The following is a 22,763-nucleotide window of genomic DNA, read 5'->3' as shown; positions in this document are numbered from 1 at the left end:
GAGAGATAAACAGTCGTCCCCCTAATGGAGCTGCAAACAGCCGGGTATAGCTTTACTCTCTGTTTCTGGAGATTTAAATTAGGTTAGAATGGAGAAACTTAATGTATTTAATAACTTAAATAAGAGACTGAATGTCGCTTGGGTCAGAAAACTATGTTGTGTTTTAACAGACGTGATTTTGTGAGTTTGCTAGTGCAGTTAGTGCAGAGTTCCCAGCTCCAGGCCTGCAACACCTGCACTGCATATATACATATATAGGTACGTGCACACTTACACACATACAATGCACAGGGGACGTTTTACTCCTTGTTCTGACGGTATATATATATATATATATATATGTGTGTGTGTGTGTGTGTGTGTGTGTGTGTGTAAAAACTACATGTATTTTCTCGGCACATTGCTGAACTTCTTTGCAGGTTACCAGCTAAACACCTCTCTCCTGGGGTAACAGAAACTGTGCACCTTTTTAAACAATGTAGGGCTTCATTCAGGCCTCTAAATCTGGACTGCCTCTTATACTGCCTGATCAAAAATACTCCTCCTCCCTCACTTGGAAAGAAGTGAAGAAGAGAAAGTCTTTTCTGTTCTGAGTCTATGAAAGTCTCCATTCTGACTCTCAGGTATTTGCAGTAGGCTCCTCTACATTAGAGCCCATTCATGCATGTGGCTTCTCTGTCTAGACTCCAGATAGAGTATCCTGCCACAAATGACTGTGAATGAGTTACATTTAGTGACTTTCTAAATGTGACTGAATTGGTCATTGATACTCTGTTGACAGGAAGAGTGGTAATGACTCAGGCTTTGTTCATCTTAAAGCTTTTGGTGGTTACAAAGAAAGCTTGTAAATTTTTGACAGTGATGCAGATACGCACACTGAGGAGTGAAAGTGTATACGCACATTAGCCAGTAGTATGCACTCTCACAACTTTCATGCTACAATTTAATGGATAAAGTGAGCTGTGTATGATTCTAAAAGTGATATATTGTATTGAGAATGCTAGACTAAAATTAATATATTACAAGAGAAATGGTAAAAACACCATTACATTATTTTAAGACTTACTCTTGTTCCTGAAATACTGTATTTATTTAGCACAACCAAATATTTAGCAATACCCTCAGGTGTAGTTTTTATCTAAATCTACAATGTGTTACTGCATAAACATTAATATGACAAATGACTGTGATGATACATTTTATTAAGTCATGCTCTATCAGGGCCCAAATTTTTTGTTTTAGTGGGGCTAGACAGAAGACAACATACATATATGTAGAAAGTAAAAATGTAATTCCTAAAATTATATTAGATTTGTTGCTAAAATATTTCAAAAACAGTTTAAAAGAATATTAAAATTATTTTGAAAGTTAGATCTATTGAAAAATGGTTATCCTGTCATTGGTTGAATGAGAGACAAAACACTCTCGTAGGCTAACTTTCTGGTTGGCCAAATCAAGTGTCTCTCATCAGTCATTGGTTAATAGGTTAGGCCCACACCTCTGTGATTGGTGCCAGGTGTGATTAGAGGTCTTGCTCTTGTGTCTATTTGCTAATGACTGTGTCTTTGTTTAGCACTAATGAAAGTCTGTTGACTGAAATGTGTTTACTGCCTTGTTTTTATCTCACCTTTGTGCTTGAGTATGTATGTTTGGCAAAACAATGATATCTCATCCTGTTTTTTTAACTAGCTTTTTGGGTCTGTTTTTTTCTTCGTGCTATGTGTAGTTGTTTTTGACCTACACACCCAAGTCTACATGTTTTGAATGTAGTTTTTGCCTTTAAGCCACTGTTGAAATGTTTTCATCTCTAAATCAAATGTCCTCAGGGGCTAACTTTCGTCCACAGGTACCTCTGTATTATATTATATCATAAATATTTAACTGGTACTTAAATAAAGTGGTAGTGTATCAGAATATAGTTTCTTTTGACTACCTTTGGTTTCTTTTTCCTGTTTTGTGACACTGTAAAGCACCTTCAGTAATTGCATGAACAGCGCTATATACATGCTACGTAAATGGGAAAAAAAGGTATTAAAAGGAAAAAGAAACCCACCCAACTCAATATTTTGCTTTGATTAAATAAGTTTATTTTGATCATTGACATATATGTTTACATCTCATATTGCTCCCAGACGGAGCATCACAGTAACTTCCTAGATAGCAATAATAATGGTTTCTTTTATTTGACCTATTTGTTCTTTTCCATCACGCTCGCTCTTAAAAATAAAATCCCCTTTTTTAGTTTCTGCACAACATCAGAAACAATTTGTTTTGTACAGAACTCTTGTATGACAAGAAAGAACACATTCTCAGTACACACCATCACCCCCATGACTCTTCCATTAAAACAGTCTCGCAAATAAACAGGTTCTAATAAGCAGGCTGTGTCATTGATGATGATCTGAATTTGGTGTTGAGTCTCAGGCCTGCAGTTTTAATGGCAGGATCACAGAGAACGTCTACGACTGAACAAATAGACAGCATGTCGCATGAGTGAGAAACGTGACTTAGATACTTAGGTACAGTCCCTTTAGCACTTACAAAACGCCAGTGTACAACTAACAGATTGGAAAAAGAAAAGAAAAACAACCCCTGAACATGGCACACCCAACTGCTTGTGCAAAATGTAAATAATGTAAAATAAAAAAAGTAACATTTCATTGGTCTAGAAAACCTGTTGGAGGACTTGAGTGTGCAGTAAATCTGTGCTGTGCTGTTTTGTGGTGTAAGTACAGTTCTTTGAGATGACAAACTATCCAGGATTCTTCACTGACAATGATACATGTAGATTCATTTCAAAACCCCAAAAAATTGAATATTTATAATATTCAGAACATTTTTTTTCCCTTTGTAAAATATTCCTAACGGTAACAAATAAACAACAAATAAATACATTGCATCAAAGCTGTAGTTTACAATATATTAAAATCGCTGCATAATATAATTGTTCATCTTTATAGCATTAAGATATATAAAACTAATATCTGTAAAAAGAAAGAAAAAAAAGACATCCATAAAAAGAATGATAATACAAAAAAAAGCTTAATTATAATGAATTTGCATGTGTAAACACATCGGACAGAATCACATTCAGATAGCTTTTCACCCGGCATGATGAAAGCTCTGAGAATTTAACTGGCAAATAAGGACGGTATCCCTCAATCCCCGTGGTGAGTCACACCTTCACAATACAGATGATGTCAGAGCTTGCTTTGTTAGTCCCCCCCCCCCGATCTCTTCCGGAATAAACAACACCTCGATCCATATGCAGGATGCCTTTTTTTCAATGTGAAAAAAGGTGGAACCTCTGCTCGTCTCTGAGAGGACGACTACACCATACAAACGGCTTCAAAGACAGGTCATTTCCATTTGGTAACTGAAGGTCTCAAAATGTGACTGATATGCACCAAAATTAAAAAAGCTTAACGTCTGATCAGTAGAGCTTCAACTGAAGGTGAAAATATATCAATTATTGCCTTTATCAAAGCTTTTCATATCTGCAAATGATGTCAATTCTATGAAATTGCATATGTTACAAAGTCCATTTACAAAGAACTTAAGAAATCAGCAATAATATATATTTTCACAAGAGAAGAGTAAACATGGCCTACTCTAGTGAGTTTTCCCTCATTTCCCCCCTTTCTCCTTTAAAAGCAAAGTGCTTCAGCTGATTTAGGGTTATTTTTAGTATTCACATCTACGGTGTAGTGTTAAAAAGTATTAAATCCATATATTTCCACAAGATTCGCCTCTCAAACTGTGGACTTCTCATAGTTTTGTTACCAAGTTTATGAAGAAAGGTTTTTTCAAAAGTGGTCAACACCTTTCTAGATTTGATTCTGAAGCTTTTACAACCCAACTTGCTTTGGATAATATAACCCAAATGTAATATTGTCCCTTAATAAAAGCAACAGATTCGGCTTAAACCTCAGAAGGATGGATTACATTAGCTAATTAACTCGCGACTGAGCTTGATTCTTATCACCTATTCAGGCTGGCTCTCTTTCGGAAAGGGGATATCTACGACTGAACGAGTAAAAAAGCCCAGTGCACAAAGATGACCATTATTATAGACTGGTGCTTGTGAATCTTATCCTCCGTAAAATAGAGAATTGAGGAAAACACTATCACAAGAAAGGCGTCCAGTGGGCTTTACCCAACAGCATTTCTGTTCCCCCTTTTCTCCTTGGCATGTTAGTTGAGGTGTCTATGTCCTATTCTTTCTAATGTGTAGTAATTCTTCATCACTTGTGAAAATTTGGTAGAAAGATTGAAAAAAAAAAATCATTTACAAAGTTGAGAAAAATTCTAATATTTACACTCCAGTGTTTCTCTACTTTTATCCAGCAACCCCTCTGAAACAATCATAGGTAAAGACCTCAGGTTTCATGTTCACACACAATCAGATAAGTGTAGCACAAAAAATATGAGCGGATTATGTTGGCTGACTGCATTAATAACTGGCACTGCATTAAATCAATAAGTGCTAAGACAAATAGATTAAAAAAGCAAAGAAGACACAGGGAAGGTAAATGAGCAGGGAACCAGACATTTGCCTGTGTTGGCATTATTAAAGCAGGCTAACCAAACAGCCGGTCATCCGTGAGACTTCTCAGAGGTCACTGATTCCTTCATTTCTATATTTACACAATTGTGGCCTATCAGTGAGCTCCACTTGGCTGTAGGTGTGGACTGGACCCGTATAGGAATGTGATGCTATGGCACTTGGTGCAGATTGACAGGCAGCGTGACTGGACAGAGTGTGTCCGTGTTCAGTAGTATGGCACTAAAGAATTGACCACCCCCCACCCAACCCACCCCTCCTTGGGCCTGCAAACCCCTTTACTGTACATTTCCATATGCAAGCTGCCCAATAGCTGCTGATTGGCTGCCTTTCCCATGCTGCACCACCCCATTCGCTTGCCCAGGACTTGGTCATTCTTGGGCAAGCGAGGTGTCTTAATGGCTCAAGTTCAGGTCAGCCTCCATGTGACTGATAAAAGAGAATGGCAGCAGTGAAGTTGATGTGCGGTGATGATGTTGGCGGTGATGGTGGTGTGCAGCATGGGTATCCTGTGGGTCTGTTAAACTTTATATATTTTTTACTTTTCCTCCTTCTCTTCATCTCAGTCCTTCGGCTTGCTCTTCAGTCCATCCACTCCAGTCCTCCTCTCACTTGGTGACCTATGAGAGAACAAGAAAGAGAGTCAGTGAGTGAGCGAGCAAGTGGCTTCCCAACAGGATGTTCCCATGTAATTATCACTTAGAAGCCACTGTGCCATCTGTCTGCTGTTGCTTGTGGGCCACACTGACAATATACGCAAACACAGCTCTTCTTCCTGGCCACATACGGACACAGCATTTCTCCTTATATTACAATTTAAAAGAGTACTGCAGTAGGGAACAGTGAGGACCTTCAAGGCCTTCAGAGAAGGCCTAATGATTTTTTTTAATGAAAAAGAAATGCCTGTAGTTTGTAGTTAATTGTGATTTTATAGAATCACCATGCTTCCTGTATTTAAACTCTGTAATACTCTTATTTCAATGTTTCGGTCAACAGAAAATTACGCAATCAGGATTTCTTTTCTCTGGGGCATCTAGGTAGGTACAGCCAAGGGAGCTCTACTGTTGGTTAGGACTTCAGGGGCTGAACTGAAAGCCTAGTGTGTCAGGTTAACCAATATAATTTGGAATGAAATCAGCCAATCATGTTTTGATTTACAATGGGTGGTGCCAATTTCGAGAGATTTCGAGATTATCCTAGATGTATTTTTTCCCTGTTTTTCGACCAAGTTTTAACATTTATAGCCTGAACTGAAGGCTTGGCTCCAGTAGTGAATGGCCACTGCAGTATTACCATGATTGCATTTAGATTTAAACACAGAAAACCACTTTGCACTGCTGAAGGTGCTCCAGAACTGTGATGATCTTTACCTCTAAACATTCTATTAGTCAATCTTTTGGGATGCTGGCCATGTTAAAGCAGTATCCATTCTTAAACTTGCAATAATCTACATTACACGCTTTACTGGACATACAGTAGACATAGATTAGAGCTTTGGGCTAAGAGGTTTACTATTTTCTATATAATAACACAGACAAAAACATACACTGTCCTGGAGAAGTTGTTGTTTCGGAACTAGCCTAAATTAAGCAGAAATCCCTATTAGTGATGTAACAATGTATCATATCGAATTATGTCACAGGGTGTTGTATTATATCATTGTATCGTGACTACAGTGTTAGCTTGTGGCTAGTGTGTTAGCCTTGAGCTAACATATTAGCTTGTGGCTGCAGCATGAGATCTCGATAGTATATACTTGCAAAAACTCAATACACCACTGTCTGGCATTGAAACGAATAATGATTTATGACTCGTTACACCCCTAAGTCCTAGTTAATTATAGGAAATGCCATAAAATACTTAATGTTTTATTTATTGTTTGCATTAAATCGATTTATGAAGTAGTCAATGTTTTGGTTTGACTTTTGTTCACTATTTTTCTGGTATTTGTGTTTGGACCATGGAGAGTAGACACATTTCCATGACCATCAGATATGCAGTCTGCTGTGAGGAAGCTATCTAGCCAAAGAAATATTAAAAAGGCAGAAGTAAAAAAAGAAAATGTAACTTTTTTGAGCACGCAAGGCCACATCTCATCCATAAAAGCTGTTCATAAAATGAATGTTTCAGATGTTAAAATTGAGCTTTGCTCAGCTGAGTTCAAATGCACATCCCAGAAACTTCAACAGATTGCTTCTTACGGTTGACTGAGGACTCCTGGTGATGTCGAGAGATTCTGTGTCTTTCTATGGACGGTGCTTCGTACAGCCATTTAATTGGATCTGGGTTTATCTGATCTTTGTCTAGGACTGCACCAGCTAAGGCTAATGGATCATGATGCGGCGAGACTTCAGCGATTAGCGCACCCTTCCAGCTGCCTTTTACATGGACTTTAACTATGTTTCTTCCTTTCTCTGTTACTGCAAGAAATGCGCCTCATTAATCTTCCTCCCTGGACATGCCTTACATTCTTGCTTCTCATTATAATGTCATCTGTAATTGTCAGTGTGGGGGTCGCCGTTGGTTGCGTAATATAAACTGCTGTCTTCACAGAGGGTTCTGACCCCTAAGGAACCCATTAATTTGGAGCAATAACCAATTTACATAAGTAGAGAGGGCAAAAGCATTGTTACATTTTACACGCTAATAACTGCCTCTGGTTGGCCAAGCGTCATGTACAGTGTTGAGCCAATCACTGATAACTGATTGATTTCCTCTTAAATGGCAGAAGGGGAAGGTCGTGTTGGACTTTAAGGGTTGAGTCTGCAATGGTTTTATTACCGCTCTTATGATTAGTGATGCAGTTTAGCCTCACAGTCAGCTTGGCTTTAAATCAGAATAGTAGTTTCACTAATTAGAAGCTGGAGAATGACAAATAGAAGGAGACGTGTGCATTATGAATAGGACACTGCTGGCAAGTATTGCTGCAAAAATATTTCGTTCCATTTAGTCTCTGGCTCAGAACTGGACAAGTTAATATTGTAATATGCTCTGCTAACTTGGCTGAGACTCAAGAGGTCATGGGTTCAATCCTAGCTAATGGCTGCTGGCTTCAACCAGACAAGGCACCTAAAGCTGCTGTAGAGGGAACGGCAGTTTGTTAATGTCAGATGCTTTAGGGCGAGCGTCAGCTACTGTAAATGTAATGATCCACTACAAATGTTGATTTTTCTCTCAATGCTATAAGGTTATAGATTCTGAAAGGTAAGTAAGCTGTAACACAAATGTAAAAAAAAGAACAGTACATAGAAAAAAAACAGCAAGAACGTAAGGCATTTATTACTTGAACTGTGCTGAATTGAAGCACTGTGCATGAAAGTATCTTAAGATCCGCATCTGTTCATCTATCTGTGAAGGCTGGTTGATGATGCTGTATCTTTTAGGGCCTAACTGACAAATTTGACCTCTTAAGGTGAGATCTGCATCAACTACTGGAGACTTTAAATCTTCCCTTGAGACTTTTCTCTTTTCTTTGGCTTATGACTGTGTTTAACTTGTGTAATTCTATGTTATGTAAGTTTTTAATTTTTTTTTAGCTTAATGTATTACTTCATGTTTTTTTTTTATTGTTTTTTGTGTTTTAATTGCACTGTTTGTGTTTTTACAATCAAATTTGCTTCTGTTTATAAATATTTTGACTTTGATTAGTTGTACAGCACTTCGGTCAACTCTTGCTGTTTTTAACTGTGCTCTAGAAATAAACTTGACTTGACGTGTAAAACAAGACTAGGTGGCAAATTAACAATGTAGTCCACCTTAAAAGGTAGACTACAATGTTAGTGTCTCGAGCCCATTTAGGTTTTTTACTAGCCACTGTCAAGAAATACACAAATTATCTACTACTACTAGTACTTTTGAGTGTAAAACTGAGCAAAAACAACTCGCTCTCTACCTGCTATCATTGGGTAACAGCGCTAACATTTTAGCCTCTGAGCTAGCTACGTTACACTGGTGAACTCTATACAAAGCCATTATTTTTAAAATTGGCAATCACTCACATCAAAATACTACTCCAGTTTACATTCTGGTGCACTTAGTGGTTCTACACTAGTGCTTGGTGACTATCCTCACCTGGAAGAGTGAAAATTGCTAAATAAGACTGCTTATAAAACAAGGTGAGCCCTACATTTTGAGTAGAGGTATATGGATGACAATGTAGATGACAATGTCACTTCATTTATGTTTGTATACCACCACCTTATGTTGGCTTGCGCATTTTGACAATGGGTAACAGTCAGTCAGTCAGTCAGTCAATGACTTAGTAGGAGACAGGGACTCTCATAGGAATAAGCCTTGTAGCATTAACCCAGAGCATCAAAACAGTTGCTGTTTTGATGGGACTCATGTCTACGCATGTGATGCATGACCCCATATTCACAAATTCACAAAGTCATTAACACCTCTTTGCGCCTGACATTATCGTCTATACCATGACTGTCCTGAATGTAGTTCTGTGTAGAGTTCTTATTTAAAAAATCTGTGGAAACTTAATATAGACTGATTTTTTTGTATTATGCCAGTAATATATCTGTCAGGCCATATTTTTCTATATACTTAAGTGTCTCAGAGAAGCTTCTGATATTATTTCATTTACACAGGTCTGAGTCAGTGCAACCAATCAATGTCTATACAAACACAACAGGAGGTCCTGGTGTGGTGACTGCAGAACACAAATCTTGTCCTGGCTTGATAACCTTCCAAAGTGGAGCCACAAGAACATAAAGAGAAAACTCTGGTCTTGTTATTTTTAGAGAGGTACACCCAAAGGTCCATTGTGAGTATCTACAGAACTGGAAAGCTTGGAGTGGCTAGTTCCCCGTCTACAGTATGTTTTTTTTTCTCCTTCTTTTTTCCTCGATCTTTTCTTTTTCAGAGCTCCGGTATTTACATACACAGGCTCGAGCGAAGTGTGAGTGTGTGAGACTGATAAGAGGAGAAGGAGGAAGGGCAGGAACGTGCTGTTAAGAGTGCAAGATACCGGAGCGAGGCCTACTACTCCAGCCTGATCCCTGGGCCATGAATAACAGGAATAAAACAGGGAGATCAAGTACACCAAAGGTTAAGAATCAAATTTGGCTAAAGTTTTCTATTGTATTCTATTCTAATCTAACATGTCTGCAGCTGGAAACCCAACCCTACCATGAGCCTCTGACATCTAAGATTAAGATCAGTAGATTTTTTGATGTCAGAGTCAAAATGTTGTGAGTAAGCTGAGGAATCAGAGGAAACTTTGTTTGATCTCTTTTTGAGTTTCAAAAAGCAGGATGTCATCAGTCCTCTCCACATTTTTCCTCTGTGCTCTCAAGGACCCACAAATAAGTATGAATCATCAAATTCTCTGCAGCTAAATGTCACTGAAATTACAGATTGTGTTAGGAAATTACTTTGAGAGCTTTTATAGGGGAGATAACAGTGAAATGCAATTTGACTCAGTCTTACCTTTACTGTAGACGGAGGCAGAGAGAGCTGATTCGTCCTTGGGAAACAAAGAAAGAAGGGAAAATATGATGAGATATGGCACTATCAAAGTTACAATTAGAGTTTCAAAAGAGTCATGCATCTTGGAACAGTTACACACCCTAAGACAGACATCACCTTGAATTGTAGAGGTCAAGTTAACCAATGCATGTTTCAGGGGCTGTGGAGAGCAACATTATGGCTCTAACAAAGATATAAGTGGAGCTTACATATGCCTGGTCTCTTATATAAAATGCCAGATTATACACTCATTTCCCTGATGTTCTTTAAAAAAAAATACAGTATTATTGTTGCCCCAAAATGTGATCTTTTCTGCTTAACCTGATCAGATCAGATCAAATAACTGCAGAAATTTTGTACGAAATTATACTTAAATATAAAAACTATTTACATTCAAGTTATATGATTTTTTGTTTGTTTGTTTGTCTCTTTTTATATCATTGGAAAATGCATCGTCATTTACATGGTCTCAAAATTTCATGGCCAACAGACCAATAGAAATTGTCCAAAAAGACATATAACCTGCACTGACAGTGAAATGCCAGTAAAGTTGCATCACTGCTGGGTCATTTTTGTCTGTTCCAGTTCAACAAACCACAGAAAATGAAATATTATGTATTGAGAAAATATATTACATTTTAGCCACATCGCCTGCCTGCTAGTGCGATGTTCAGGCTAACTCTGGATCTTTCTATTTATAATGAACACTTGAGATTTTTTGAACAGGTTTCAAAGAGGTGTTCTTTTCCCTGCAGTTCCTAATATAACTATATAACTAAGTTTTTATATAATAGGTCTTTATTACATATTTGTCAGATTACGATTTTTTTCTCTCCATTTCTTTCTGTTGTTGGGAAGCCACACTTAACCAAGCATGCTTCCAAGTTCAGTCATTGATTATTGCTCCTGCCCTGCATGCCAGAAGCGCTTTAGACTATAGTTAATCTTTACTTAGATACATGGGGGCCCCTGCAGGCACTAAGCTACTTGATGCCACAGCAGCAAAGTAAATGAGACAGATGATGTTCTCACGCGTCTGTATGTGCGAGTGCATCTGTGAACAAAGTCGTACTCTGTTCTATAAATGGCTTCCTGTCAGCCAAAAAAAGCTAACAACCTAGAAATAACAAGTCACTCTTCTGGCCCTAGGAATAGACGGCATCACGCGAGCTAACGCTGTTCATTCTGCTTCTTGGGCTTTTATAAATAGAGGGGGATCTCTGAGGACAGTGCATTTTTGTGTTGATTCCTATTAGAGATACTTGTGAATCGAGAGCTAGCTCCAAGCTTGAAAAAGCACAGCAAAAAAAGGCTCCTATTTTTGGACTGGCTCTGATCCCCTGTTGTTGCATTTTTTTTCTTAGATGCTGTTAGAAGCCAATTACATAAGATGGTAGCAGTTCAGTTTTTTTTGCAATATTTTTGCCTTTAGTATAGCTTCTTTGAACATCAGCACACTGGTGTACCCTCTGAAGCAAGTATCATAGCAAATTATTAAATGAGTGATCAATTATGAATGCCCCTGTCAGCGCAGTACAGCCAAGCTTAGGAACACTTATCTATGACTGGCAGGGCTACTGTATGTGATAAAGCTCACTGGAATGCACGCGTTCTGAGGAAGTATCCATCTCTCGCTCTGTATCAGGCCTGCAGCGCTATCTGTTCCTGCTTTCATGGCACGAAGGTTAATGTGGTTAATAACACAGGATGCAATACAGTGGCCTGGCAAACCTACACTGCGCAATAATGTGGTAATACTTAAACCACAAAAGGAAGGTCTATGGTGCTGTAAGACAATGAGGGAGTTCTTTGGCAGTGCCCTGCATTAACCTCTAATGTTTGCCTTCCAACTCTGAGCTCTGCTATATCAATGTATACAGCCATATGCAAATTTAGAACATTCCCAGTCTAATGACATGCTTTGTTGATTTTGTACGTGAAAATATGTTAACACATCCTCTAAATTTTGGGGCACAATTTCTATTTATTTGCAGAGTTTAACATATTGGGAAAAATACACATAAAATATTAAATGTGTCATAAGTTCTACACAGGCCACATTTTCTGTTTTATTTTTTTCCCCGATATGTTAAATTCAGCAAACAGACATTAACTGTGCATTAAACTGTGTGTAAAATGTGTGTAAAGTGTGTTCTGCATAAGTAATTTTCACTTACAAAATCAACAAAGCATGTACTTTGACCAGAGGTACATACAACTGTAGGTTTAACCCTTGCAGCTATCGCTATTTTCATTTTGTCACTCATTGCTCACTGAAAGCTCAGAAATTGACATATTTTTGTAATTTCTTTTTAAAGTATTAAAGTATTTTAGTACTTAAACCAACAGGAAAATGTCTGCCAGTCTGCAAATACAGAATATAAAATTAATTTGTTATACAGCTAACTATGTAACTGACCAGTATGTAAATGCATTTAGATTAATTTAATGTAAATTAAATGTATAGAAAAATGACAATAATAACTCTGGATGCCTAACTGCTAAAATTATAATATTATTATCTTTTTATTTACCGTGGTCTTGGTGTAAATGTACTCTTCATTTGTGTTACTAAAGGAGTAAGAACAAAAAAGACTTGACCTGATTAAGCAACTAAATAGCTCCTTATTGATATAGCCTTTAACACTAACCTGTAAATATTAACAGAAATTCAAACCCTGTGACATTATTGATTGACTGAATTCTGAGTTCAGTCATTGATTATTGCTCTGGGGTCAGAGCTGTTTAGACTGATTAGTTCACTAAGGATTCCTGGTTTAAGGCCAAGTGCCACTGAGATCCCATCGTGGGAAACTAAGGAGCCCTGGTCTTCAGGGAGCATACATACAGGCTGCAGACGGCCGTAGACGTTAAGACTGCCACCCTACCCAAAAATGTCTATGACCAGAGTGGAAGGAAGTCATTTCAGAACGGAAGCAAACACAGGAAGTGCACTTGATAAAACAATGCAAAGGAGAACGGCATCTTGCGCTCTAGGTTCTGAAATTCTGTTTGCCTTTTAAGGCACTTGGATTCTTCCAGCTCCTGAGGGATGTGTGTCATGTGTTTTTTAAATGCACCATTTTTACTTTAATATATATAGTCAGAGACTGCCCTTCATTCATACGATTTCCAGTCAAAACTGTTATTAAGCACAAGTTAATCATTTTTAGGGAGATATCTCTAAGGATATTATAGATCTGATCTCTTTGCATAATGTAGTGGAGCGTCAAAGGACGATAACTGAAAAAACAGAGTTTCAAAACTGAAATTTAAAAAAAAATCTTAAAAGATACTGAGAAACTGGGACTCCTGACAACCATGCAAGATCTGGGAGACTGTGAGAAGACAGCTTGACACTAAGAGGATGTGTAGCTATCAAGAAGCTGTTCCTGAGAAAAGGAAACAGACAAAAAGGACATTTGTGCTAGAACACAGGAACTGGATATCTGAGATGTGGAGTGAGGTCTTATGAACTGAACTAAATTTGTAATTGAGATTACTTGGAAAGTGCAGCCACCTTCTAACTCCATGTCCTAACAGCAACAACGACAAAACCAAAACACTCCCAATATTTCTATGTATATATATATTACTATATATATATATATATATATGTATATATATATATATAGTACAGCTTTCTAAGTACAATCTAAGTAAGCAGTGTAACATAACGTGTGTGTGTGGTGTGAAAACAGCTTTTGTCAGCAGTGCAGTTTCGCTGACTTACAGCTCTTTGTCTATGATTCTTGTTTTTACTAGACAAAACGTCGCCCTGAAATTCCTGGGGCATGAACTCGTCTGACCACCCTGTTGAAATGATAACAAGATGTTGCTCTTTTATGCTGCTCTGACATCTGCAGTGTTACTTCTGGTCTTGAATTAGCACCACTACTGCTATTCGAGTCTCCTTCGCTCTTCTTGTTTTTTGTCCCCATTGGAAGTGAAATAACCTCCTTTAGAGGTTATTATCCTGTGTTACCACAGGCCCATTGTCTATGTGATGCAGAATCTCTTTGTTTGGACAGAAGCGGATTTTAATCTCCCTCACTCTGATGGATTAGCTAGCTCCACCTGAGGCCTTTCAGGATGAGGGCTGCCAACGTTGCCTCAATCGCCATAGCAACAGCCATTTTTCTAGACTCCCATTATGTGTTGAAAAATGAAAAATTACAGCCCTGCGCTTGGATACAATGGGGGGTTTCATTGGGATGGAAAAATGTGTTCAAGTGTCAGTTTTCATAAAAAGAATATGTGTATTATGCATTTGTGATGAGTCAAGCAAAAGCCACTCACTGTTGCTCTGCCTTGTCTCGGTCGTCGAGGAAGAAGAGGGCGGTGGCAAGGAAGAACATCCCCCCAAGGACGATGACGAAGGGGCAGAGCATGAGGGCGTAGCCTAAGCTCAGGAACTGCCACAGCACTGACGTAGCATAGCTCTTCTGCAGCGCGTCTGATATCTGCAGGAACACAGACAAACATGCTTTAGGAAACAATGGCATATCATGCTGCTAGTCATTCTTGAGGCCAATGACCAAATACGGTTTTCAAGGACTGAACCCTGCTGGTAATTCTTTAAGAAAGTCAGTGCAACATCCTTGTGCAATGGTAATAGATAATGTGAACAGTCATAAACATGTCGCCTGATCAATAACACGGTCATAACATGATTAAGATATTGATTAGAGCCTGGGTTAGCCTACATGGATTCCCTGTTTAGGGAATTCACAGATCTACACAAGACACAAGAGCCTATGCTCCATTTATTGTTCAGACTTAACTCTTGGTGTCAAATAAGTTGTTTGGAGCAATGCTATAGAGCAGTGGTCACCAACTCTCCTCCTCTACTTTCCAGATCTTGAGAGCGCAGTTCCACCCTGCATCTGACGTGCTGCTCCACCACCCTTATCTAACACTGTTGTGTCTGATTCAGCCTATCAGGAACTTCTGAAGAAGTTTACTAGCTGGAGCAGGCGTGGCTGATTGTGGTTGGAACTACACTATGTAGGAAAACAGAGCTACAGTACCAGGGTTAATGACAACTGCTATAGAACAACCATATTTAGGCTGCTTTTATGTTTGTAGCTTGATTCTCTTGGTCCAAGCAGAAAGTGTTTGTTACAATTTAGTTATGGTTTGTTTATCATAATTGACATGATACCAAAAAGTCATATGGATAAAAGTTGCAACTAATTTGACAGGTTTTGTGACGCACATTTGGCAAATACTACTGGAATACTGTCCAACAAACACTATGTAGTATGCTGTAAGTTAGTCTGGCTTAACTGTGCTTGTGGGTTTTATGTATGTTTTAAAACTGAACCCATACATTTTATAATTTCTGATTCAGAGCTCACGAAGAGAGGATAAAATGCATACATGTGTTAAGACAGCATCAGAAATTTGTTTATTTCACGTACCAAGGAAAATACTTTAAGTAGTGATGACGATCTATGATGTCAATCTATGCATAGTCTGTTGAAGTATTTTGTTTGTTTTCCGTACATATTTCAATTTCAAAATACACAAGAGTTCATAATCAGGTAATTCGGTCCACACCAGGGTTCAAATGGCTGCGTTCACACTCTTATTTCCCTAAAGAACCTTTCAATGGATGCTTCTTTAAGAATTTTGTTATTTTGTAATGTAATGAAATGTCAAAGTCTGAAGAATTTAGTTAAAAAAACCCCAATCTTAAAAACATGGTAGCTCATGTTGCTTTATCATATTAGCACAGTTCATCATACCAAAGCATTTTAGTGGGAAAACAAGAATTATCTCATAATCTTTCATCAAAATATAAAGATTTTTGGCCACCTCTAAAACATTTTCTGCTTTGGTCGCCTCTAAAACATCTTGTCACAGTGAGGAACAAAAATGTATTACAATTCACATTGACTTTTAAGGCTTTTCTCTGGAACCCTACTAGGAGCAAGCATTATATTTAAAAGTGAAAAAGAAGAAATTATGAAACATCATTTCCTGACAGGTCTTTGAAGGCATGACGGCTAAAAGACGACAAAGAAGCATGTAAGACAATTCTTACCTAAGCTTGGCTAGAAGAATGCCTTGGCCTATGTGAGCAGGCTAGCATACTGTGAGGCACAAAATAGGTCTGTGGAGCCAAGTGTCAGTACAATCACTAACCTCACTGAGCTGATGTTATGGAAGGGTACTAAGAATCACCTCAAATGGCCTGAAAGTGGAAGGGCACATTGCCTGCCGTGATTTGCTAATGTGTTAGCATCAGCACTAATGCATGTCTCCCTTGGGATGGGAAGGACTGCTGAGTCTAAAATGTGGGAGACTGTGCACTGTGCTGACAAGTGAGGTCCAGTGTGTGAACTTGGAAGTAAGTGTGTGTGTATATGTGTGGCAGGCTCAGGTAGTCTGCCAAATCACATTAGCGCTTAGCTATTTCCACCGACGAAATGGAGGCTAGGCTGAGATTATGTAGCTAGCGCGTGTCTAATTACATTTCAGAATAATGTTTCTTCTGCGGTAGATTATTGCCGATAGCTTATACCTGACATGATTATACTGCCACCCACTAGGCTGAAAAAGATTTTTCATACACAAGAAGGTATTAGATAGGGGATATTTTGTTATGTTTTGAAAATGAAGTAATGATTTTTTGGTGTTGTATACAAACCACCCTTCAATTACTTTAATTTCTAATCAAAATGGTTGTCAGCCAAAAGCAGAAAACAAAAATGTTTCAGAAAATTACACAGAAGCCTCAACAATATCAACACATATATATATATATATATATATATATATATATATATATATATAAGCATTTAATGTATCCACCATTTGCCCTTATAGCTTCCAGTATTTTCAGGAGACTTGCCCTCAGTTTTCAAAGAAATCTGCAGGGTTTTTTTTCCACACATCCAAAGTTCCTATCTTACATCTCATCACCTCAGAAATATGACCTAACATATCGCTTAATGTACTGTATCTATTTCTTCTTAATTAAACTGTCACTGCATATTTATCTTAAATAACAAAGAAATAGAGTTTTTAAAGATGAACAAAGATGATTTTTTATACCAGCCAGGTATAAAAAAAAGAATCTGCATCTTGAAGCATTAGCATGTGGTTGTTAAAGACACATCATACCAACATGCATTCTCCTGCAGGAATTTTATTTACCTAGCTCTCTCTAATTCTGCATTTTGAGGGCAATTTGTGAGCTCTGTGCGTCATCGTCTCACTCACACCAGGCTGCTAGACCTTTGGCATGAAATAGTCGAGTCACAGTTGACGCACATTTCTATCCGGCCACTGACAGACCTGATGTGTATAAAGTCTGGGCCCTGGCCCTTATCTGAAGGAGAGGAGAGAATTTTCAGAAGCATCCAAAACCATTATTTGCTGGGTCACCAGCTGGGCGATAGCCAGGGGCACCTAAAGCAGCAGCAGTGTCGCGCTAAACTCATCTTGTGCTTTTCAAATGATGCCAACATGGCGTGTATGTTTCAGCTGGGTGGAATGTATCAGCTTGGTGGGACTGCATCCAGACTGAACTTGGCCTTTGACCTCAAAACATACCTGTCAAATCAGTTAAGCCAGTCAGACCTTAAGGCTCCAGAGCCGTCAGGTTCAGTAGATGGTGGAGGGTGCAACAATTATTAGCGCATTATGTAATTAAGGTATTCAATGGCTCAGGTCCAGTCTTTTGTGAGCCCAGGGCTGCAAAAACAACAAAACCACTTGGTTTGTCTTATCTGCGTTTTCTGTTTTGTTTTTTTGCCCGCTTTAATGTTTGTTGTCACACTTAAAAAGCCAGTTACTGCAGGGAAGCGGGGCATGCTTTGGGGCTTTGATAAGAGCGTGCATGTTCTGTACCTAATTGCTCACTGAGCTGGCACTATCGGGAGTGCTGCCTCATCAGCATGCACATTTTCTAAATACAGACATAGCATTCTTTAGGCTTGTTTTGGAAGCAAGGACAACATATTTAAACATGCTGTTAGCATCTAATACAACATCCCAGGAGAGCAAAGCAGGCTGGAGGCAGTGGCTCACCACTAAATAATGCCCTGACCCAGGGCCTGAACTCTGAGATTCCTCGAGTTGCTACAGTAATTCTAAAACTATGATTGAGAGATTGGGCCATACAAAGAATTTACTGTGGACAGGCCAGACTCACATAAACCTATAAAATGTATATTTGTGTGTGTGTGTGTGTGTGTGTGAGAGAATGGGTTACAGGGTGGTGAGGGTTGTAGATAATGAGAATATTATATACTAGCGTTTAAAAGTTTGGGATTATTGTTTTCAGTAAAATAGCTGCAGGTATATCTAAGGCTGTCAAAACGACATTAAACATTTGAATATTCTTCCCCAATTTAATATACCTATTTTGGCTTTATTAGAATTGTATGAGGTTCTTACCCAGCCACTGACAGACCTGATATGGGGATATTTACGAATATTCAGCAGCTTTCTACCAGCTCAGTGTGACTGAGGCGATTAACTGAGTAACGCTAATGGGCAAACATACATTCGTGTGTGGTAACTGAATGGTTTGCTTCAGAATGGTAGGCTGTTATGACAAGCCAGTGCTCTGGACATGGATGCTTTATACTAAAATAAGGAGTAAGGTAGGGAAGCGACGTGGCTAAGTTGCTACACAGCTACTGCAGCCATCCACACCAACTTTCCACGGGGCCACACTCTAGCCTACAGCAACAGCAGGATATCACTAGCGTGAAGATTTTCTAGAAAGTCCTTCTCAAAGATACATAGGAATAGACCTGTTTAGCTTTTTTTGACAGTCGTCTTGTGAGAACCCCCCATGGTTCAACAGTGTGTGCTCTGGTGGATTTAGGAGACTTAACATTGACTTGAAAAGCTAGCAATTACTGCAGTTATGTATCTTTTTCCTCATTTTCTTTGCCGAATAATGATTTATATTGATTTATATTGATATATATTGAAAATATATTACAACATTTGACAAATGTAGGGGAAAAATTCGGATCCCATATGACATATACATATAACCCTAGTATGAAATGATTCTATTACGATGCTACTGCTCTACAATTTAACAGATTTCAACAAATTAGTAGGAAATTGCTATAGCTGTAGACGATCCTGAGAAAGCTGTAAAACAAAGATCATTTATCACGTAAATTATTAAATAAATAATTACATAATATAAGGCAAATGTAGAGCTAAACACTAACTCTAGACCTTAAGGCTTTACTGGCCTATGAGTGAGAGTTTCATCAGTATATATATATAATATCTAAATCTGGTTACAGGTGTTTTACCATACTTGTGTATTTGATATGAAAAGCCTGTATATACGTACATGTTATCGTAAGGAAGGGAAGGAATTTTGAAAAACAGTGCGCGGTAAGCAGAACAATGGAGCTGACCTCAGGGCTAGCTCCCAGGTCAGCACCATGCAAGGCAGGGGTTATGAACCTGTCGAGAACATGTACAGGAGTTGTTGTTTAACTTGGAAAAGCTTTTAACATTCCTTCACAGAATGCCAGGAACGCTGAATGGGTGTCGGTGGGGGAAGTCTGGCCTATTGCTGTGGGCTTTTTCCTGTGTTGGTGGAAGTACTGGTTTACCAGTTATGCCATTCTTGTTATAATGTGAACCGGATTTGGTTGGCTGCTCCAGCATAGGTGCTTAACGACACGTTCTACACAGACCTTTTTCCTTTGATAGCCTAAAGAAAGCACAATAACATCGGGCGTTATGAAATGAGGGCCCATTGTCTGCCAGAGGTGTTCAAAGAGGCCAAAGGGAACAGTTTTGTGTATTTATGTCCTTGAGTGTGCCAGTAAGTGGCATTTACAATAGCTGAATCTGCATGGAGCCCTCTGGGTGGAGGCATTACTGGAAAGAGAGCTGGCACTCCAGGACAGGAGAGGGAAACTCATGTTGAGAAGCCTTTTACTTAAAGCACACACTGAAGCCTTTACTTAATTCATCACAATTCCACTTTAGGTCACTGATGGCCTTTGTTACTGGTAAGGTGTCCTCTAGGCCTTCTAGGCTTTCAGGAAATGGCTTAGTGACTTATACGACTGTAATTTTTAGTTCATTTAAATTATTTAAATTAAATAATTAAAATCATCATGCTTGTATTTAAATTCAGCAACTATTGTTATAATGCTCTTATTTTATTGTTAAACAGAAGGGTTTAGATCTTAAAACGACCAATGGAACAATGTCCAATCAGGAGTTGTTTTTTTCATGGTATCCAGGTAGATACAGCCAAGCAACTGTTTGGTTAGGACTTCAGGAGCTAGACAGAAGGCCTTTCTTGTCAGATTTGTCACTGTCATAATTGGGAAGTGACAGTGGAACCAACCAATCAATTTTTATTTTTTAATGGGTGGGACTAATTTAGCAGTCCTAAATATGCCAAAAATCACACAAGCAAATCTGAGATTATTTAAAGCTACACCATGTAAATGTTTTTGTTAAACTGAAAGAAATTTCCTACTGAGTCAAGACAAATTAAAACACATCACAATATGGTGTGCGTGCACTGCTGCAAGTCACCCTGTAAAGCCTAAAATAATAATTTAAAAGTCAGAGTTTTCAGGTGAGATTTTGCAGGGCTTTATATGGATCGCGTCATTAGCTTTATGTATTAGCATCATACACACAGACTCAAAAAGAAGGTCCAGCTCTATGTTTAGGTCTCAAATGCAAAATCATTCTTATAGTGATAAAGATTTGATGGCAATACTAAATAAGTCACTCACATCTTCAGAAGACACATCCTTCACCAAGTTGGTGAGGTTGCATGCAATTACAAATTTTCACCAGAGAGGTCTCCAAATCCCTAAAACTTACACTGTGTATCTTTAACTACTTGGTGCGATTTAGACATATAGACAGCGCAATGCTAATTGGAGAGGTATAATTACTTGTTAGCTACATTAACATTGTAGCTCCAGTGCAAAATTAGATAGGCACACTTCAGACACCAAGCATGTTCAGCCTAAGGGGAGAATTGTGTAAATTTGATGTGTGGCCAAACTATCCCTTTAAGCCTTCAGCTTATAGCCTTCTTTTTCATGAAACAAACTGTCTCTTCTATCTTTGAGAACTGCTTGTCTTCCAATCTGGGGAAAGAGGCCATCCATTTAAAGTGCAAGGCAAAGATTAAGTATTGATTTGTAAGACTGTGTGGATATGTACAAACACTCAATAGTGGCGCTCAATACACACAGCAGTTACCCAATACCATGGCTGCAGAACTCACTACTGCAGTGCTTTCCAATTCTAAACATGGGGGACCCCATGCTCTGAACATTTTTATGTTTTCTCTTCTCAAGCACACTCCATGCAAATCATCACCTCATTATCAAGCTGTCTGTGAGCTGGTTTGGGTGTGTTAGGGGAAATGCAAAAAAGCATGGGGTCACCAGTACTGTGATAGAGACCCCCTGCACTAGACTGAATGAAGTCATTTAAATGTGATCAATCATTCTGGTGGTGTTTCAATACATGGAGGTGCGGGCTGTCCTGTGTGTGTGAGAGAGACTTACCAGGCCTATTAGATACGGACTCCCAGCATCCCCTAGTAGATGTGAGGTGAAACCCTGAAAGGCTACAGCAGTGGCTCTTCTGGTTGGTATGACAACGTACTGCAGAGAGAGAGAGAGAGAGAGAGAGAGAGAGAGAGAGAGAGAGAGGTGGGAAGGTTAGTATATAATAGAATTTGAACCTTGTATATTACTATGCTGGCTCACCTGCATGTAACTGCGGTCTTATATCTGCAGGTTGTGTTTGGTGTGCTGTGTGTTTGTTGTATATTAGATTGTCTGTGTATAAACTCTCTTTATTTAACTTGGATTGTTAATGTTAAATAACATCAGGGCTCAGGGATGATAGTTGCAAATTAGCCAGTTAACTGGTTTAATTTATGTGCATTGCCCCAATATATAAATGAAAAAGCAATAAATTAAGGGTGTCATGATCAGTTATTTCAACCCAATTATTCCTTTAAACAATAAATGATAAAACAATGACCTTCTCAGTGAATCATCAACAATTAGTGTGCAGGATAATTGTCTCTTACATTGAGAAACAGCCTAATGGACCTCCACTTATATGCATTTCTCTGGCACATAGCATTTTTGTATAGTTTTAGTGAAGGAAGTGTTTTAAATCTTTGAGGCATGTCTACATCTGCTCTTCTCCACTGTGATTTCTCAGTGCTGTTGTGCATATATTTCATATGTAAAAAAATGTGATCTAAAAAGAAAATCATAGATTTTTGTTGTTTGCGTTTTAGAAGACACCATATCAGTTACTCTGATAAACCCACTCAATAATAAATGAGCTTACTGTTAAAAAATCACAGTGCATCTATAAAGGAAGCCTTGTGCATCTTTTATCCACACTAGCATGCAGAAACCCCGATTCTTTGTGCTGCTATGTTGCACTGTGGTCACCATGAATATGCGAACGCCATAACTCCTCTGGCAGTAGATTTAAACGTGTTTAACAGGACGTTTCCAAATTCTCAGAATGAATAGCCAGCGAGGCGCTTGGTACGACAGGGTTAAAGGATTCCAAGTTGTCTGTGTATAATGAAGTCTTTTGTAATTTTTGAAAGGGTATGCGTGGTTTGTTATCATTCAGTTAAGTCAAATTTTATTGTTTGACCTTCTTTGAGGTAAATTTCTCAATGAATAATATAATCGACTGTGACAGCACTAAAATA

At 38.5% G+C, this 22,763-nt stretch overlaps 1 protein-coding gene across 1 annotated transcript in view; it reads right to left on the bottom strand.

Moving 5' to 3' along the window:
- Positions 1-2,064: 2,064 nt before the first annotated feature.
- The window catches only part of spns2 (spinster homolog 2 (Drosophila)), a 114,891-nt gene continuing 94,192 nt past the window's right edge, over positions 2,065-22,763 (bottom strand). Inside the window, exons 10-13 of the mRNA XM_036580444.1 lie at positions 21,583-21,681; positions 14,342-14,505; positions 10,004-10,040; positions 2,065-5,184 (exon numbers count right to left, since the gene is read on the bottom strand). Coding sequence (XP_036436337.1) covers positions 5,173-5,184; positions 10,004-10,040; positions 14,342-14,505; positions 21,583-21,681 — 312 coding nt within the window. The 3' untranslated portion in view covers positions 2,065-5,172. The remainder of the gene's footprint in view (positions 5,185-10,003; positions 10,041-14,341; positions 14,506-21,582; positions 21,682-22,763) is intronic.

Source organism: Colossoma macropomum, unplaced genomic scaffold, assembly GCF_904425465.1.
Source record: "Colossoma macropomum unplaced genomic scaffold, Colossoma_macropomum, whole genome shotgun sequence".
NCBI lineage: Eukaryota > Metazoa > Chordata > Actinopteri > Characiformes > Serrasalmidae > Colossoma > Colossoma macropomum.
This window is presented reverse-complemented; position numbering and strand designations above follow the sequence as displayed.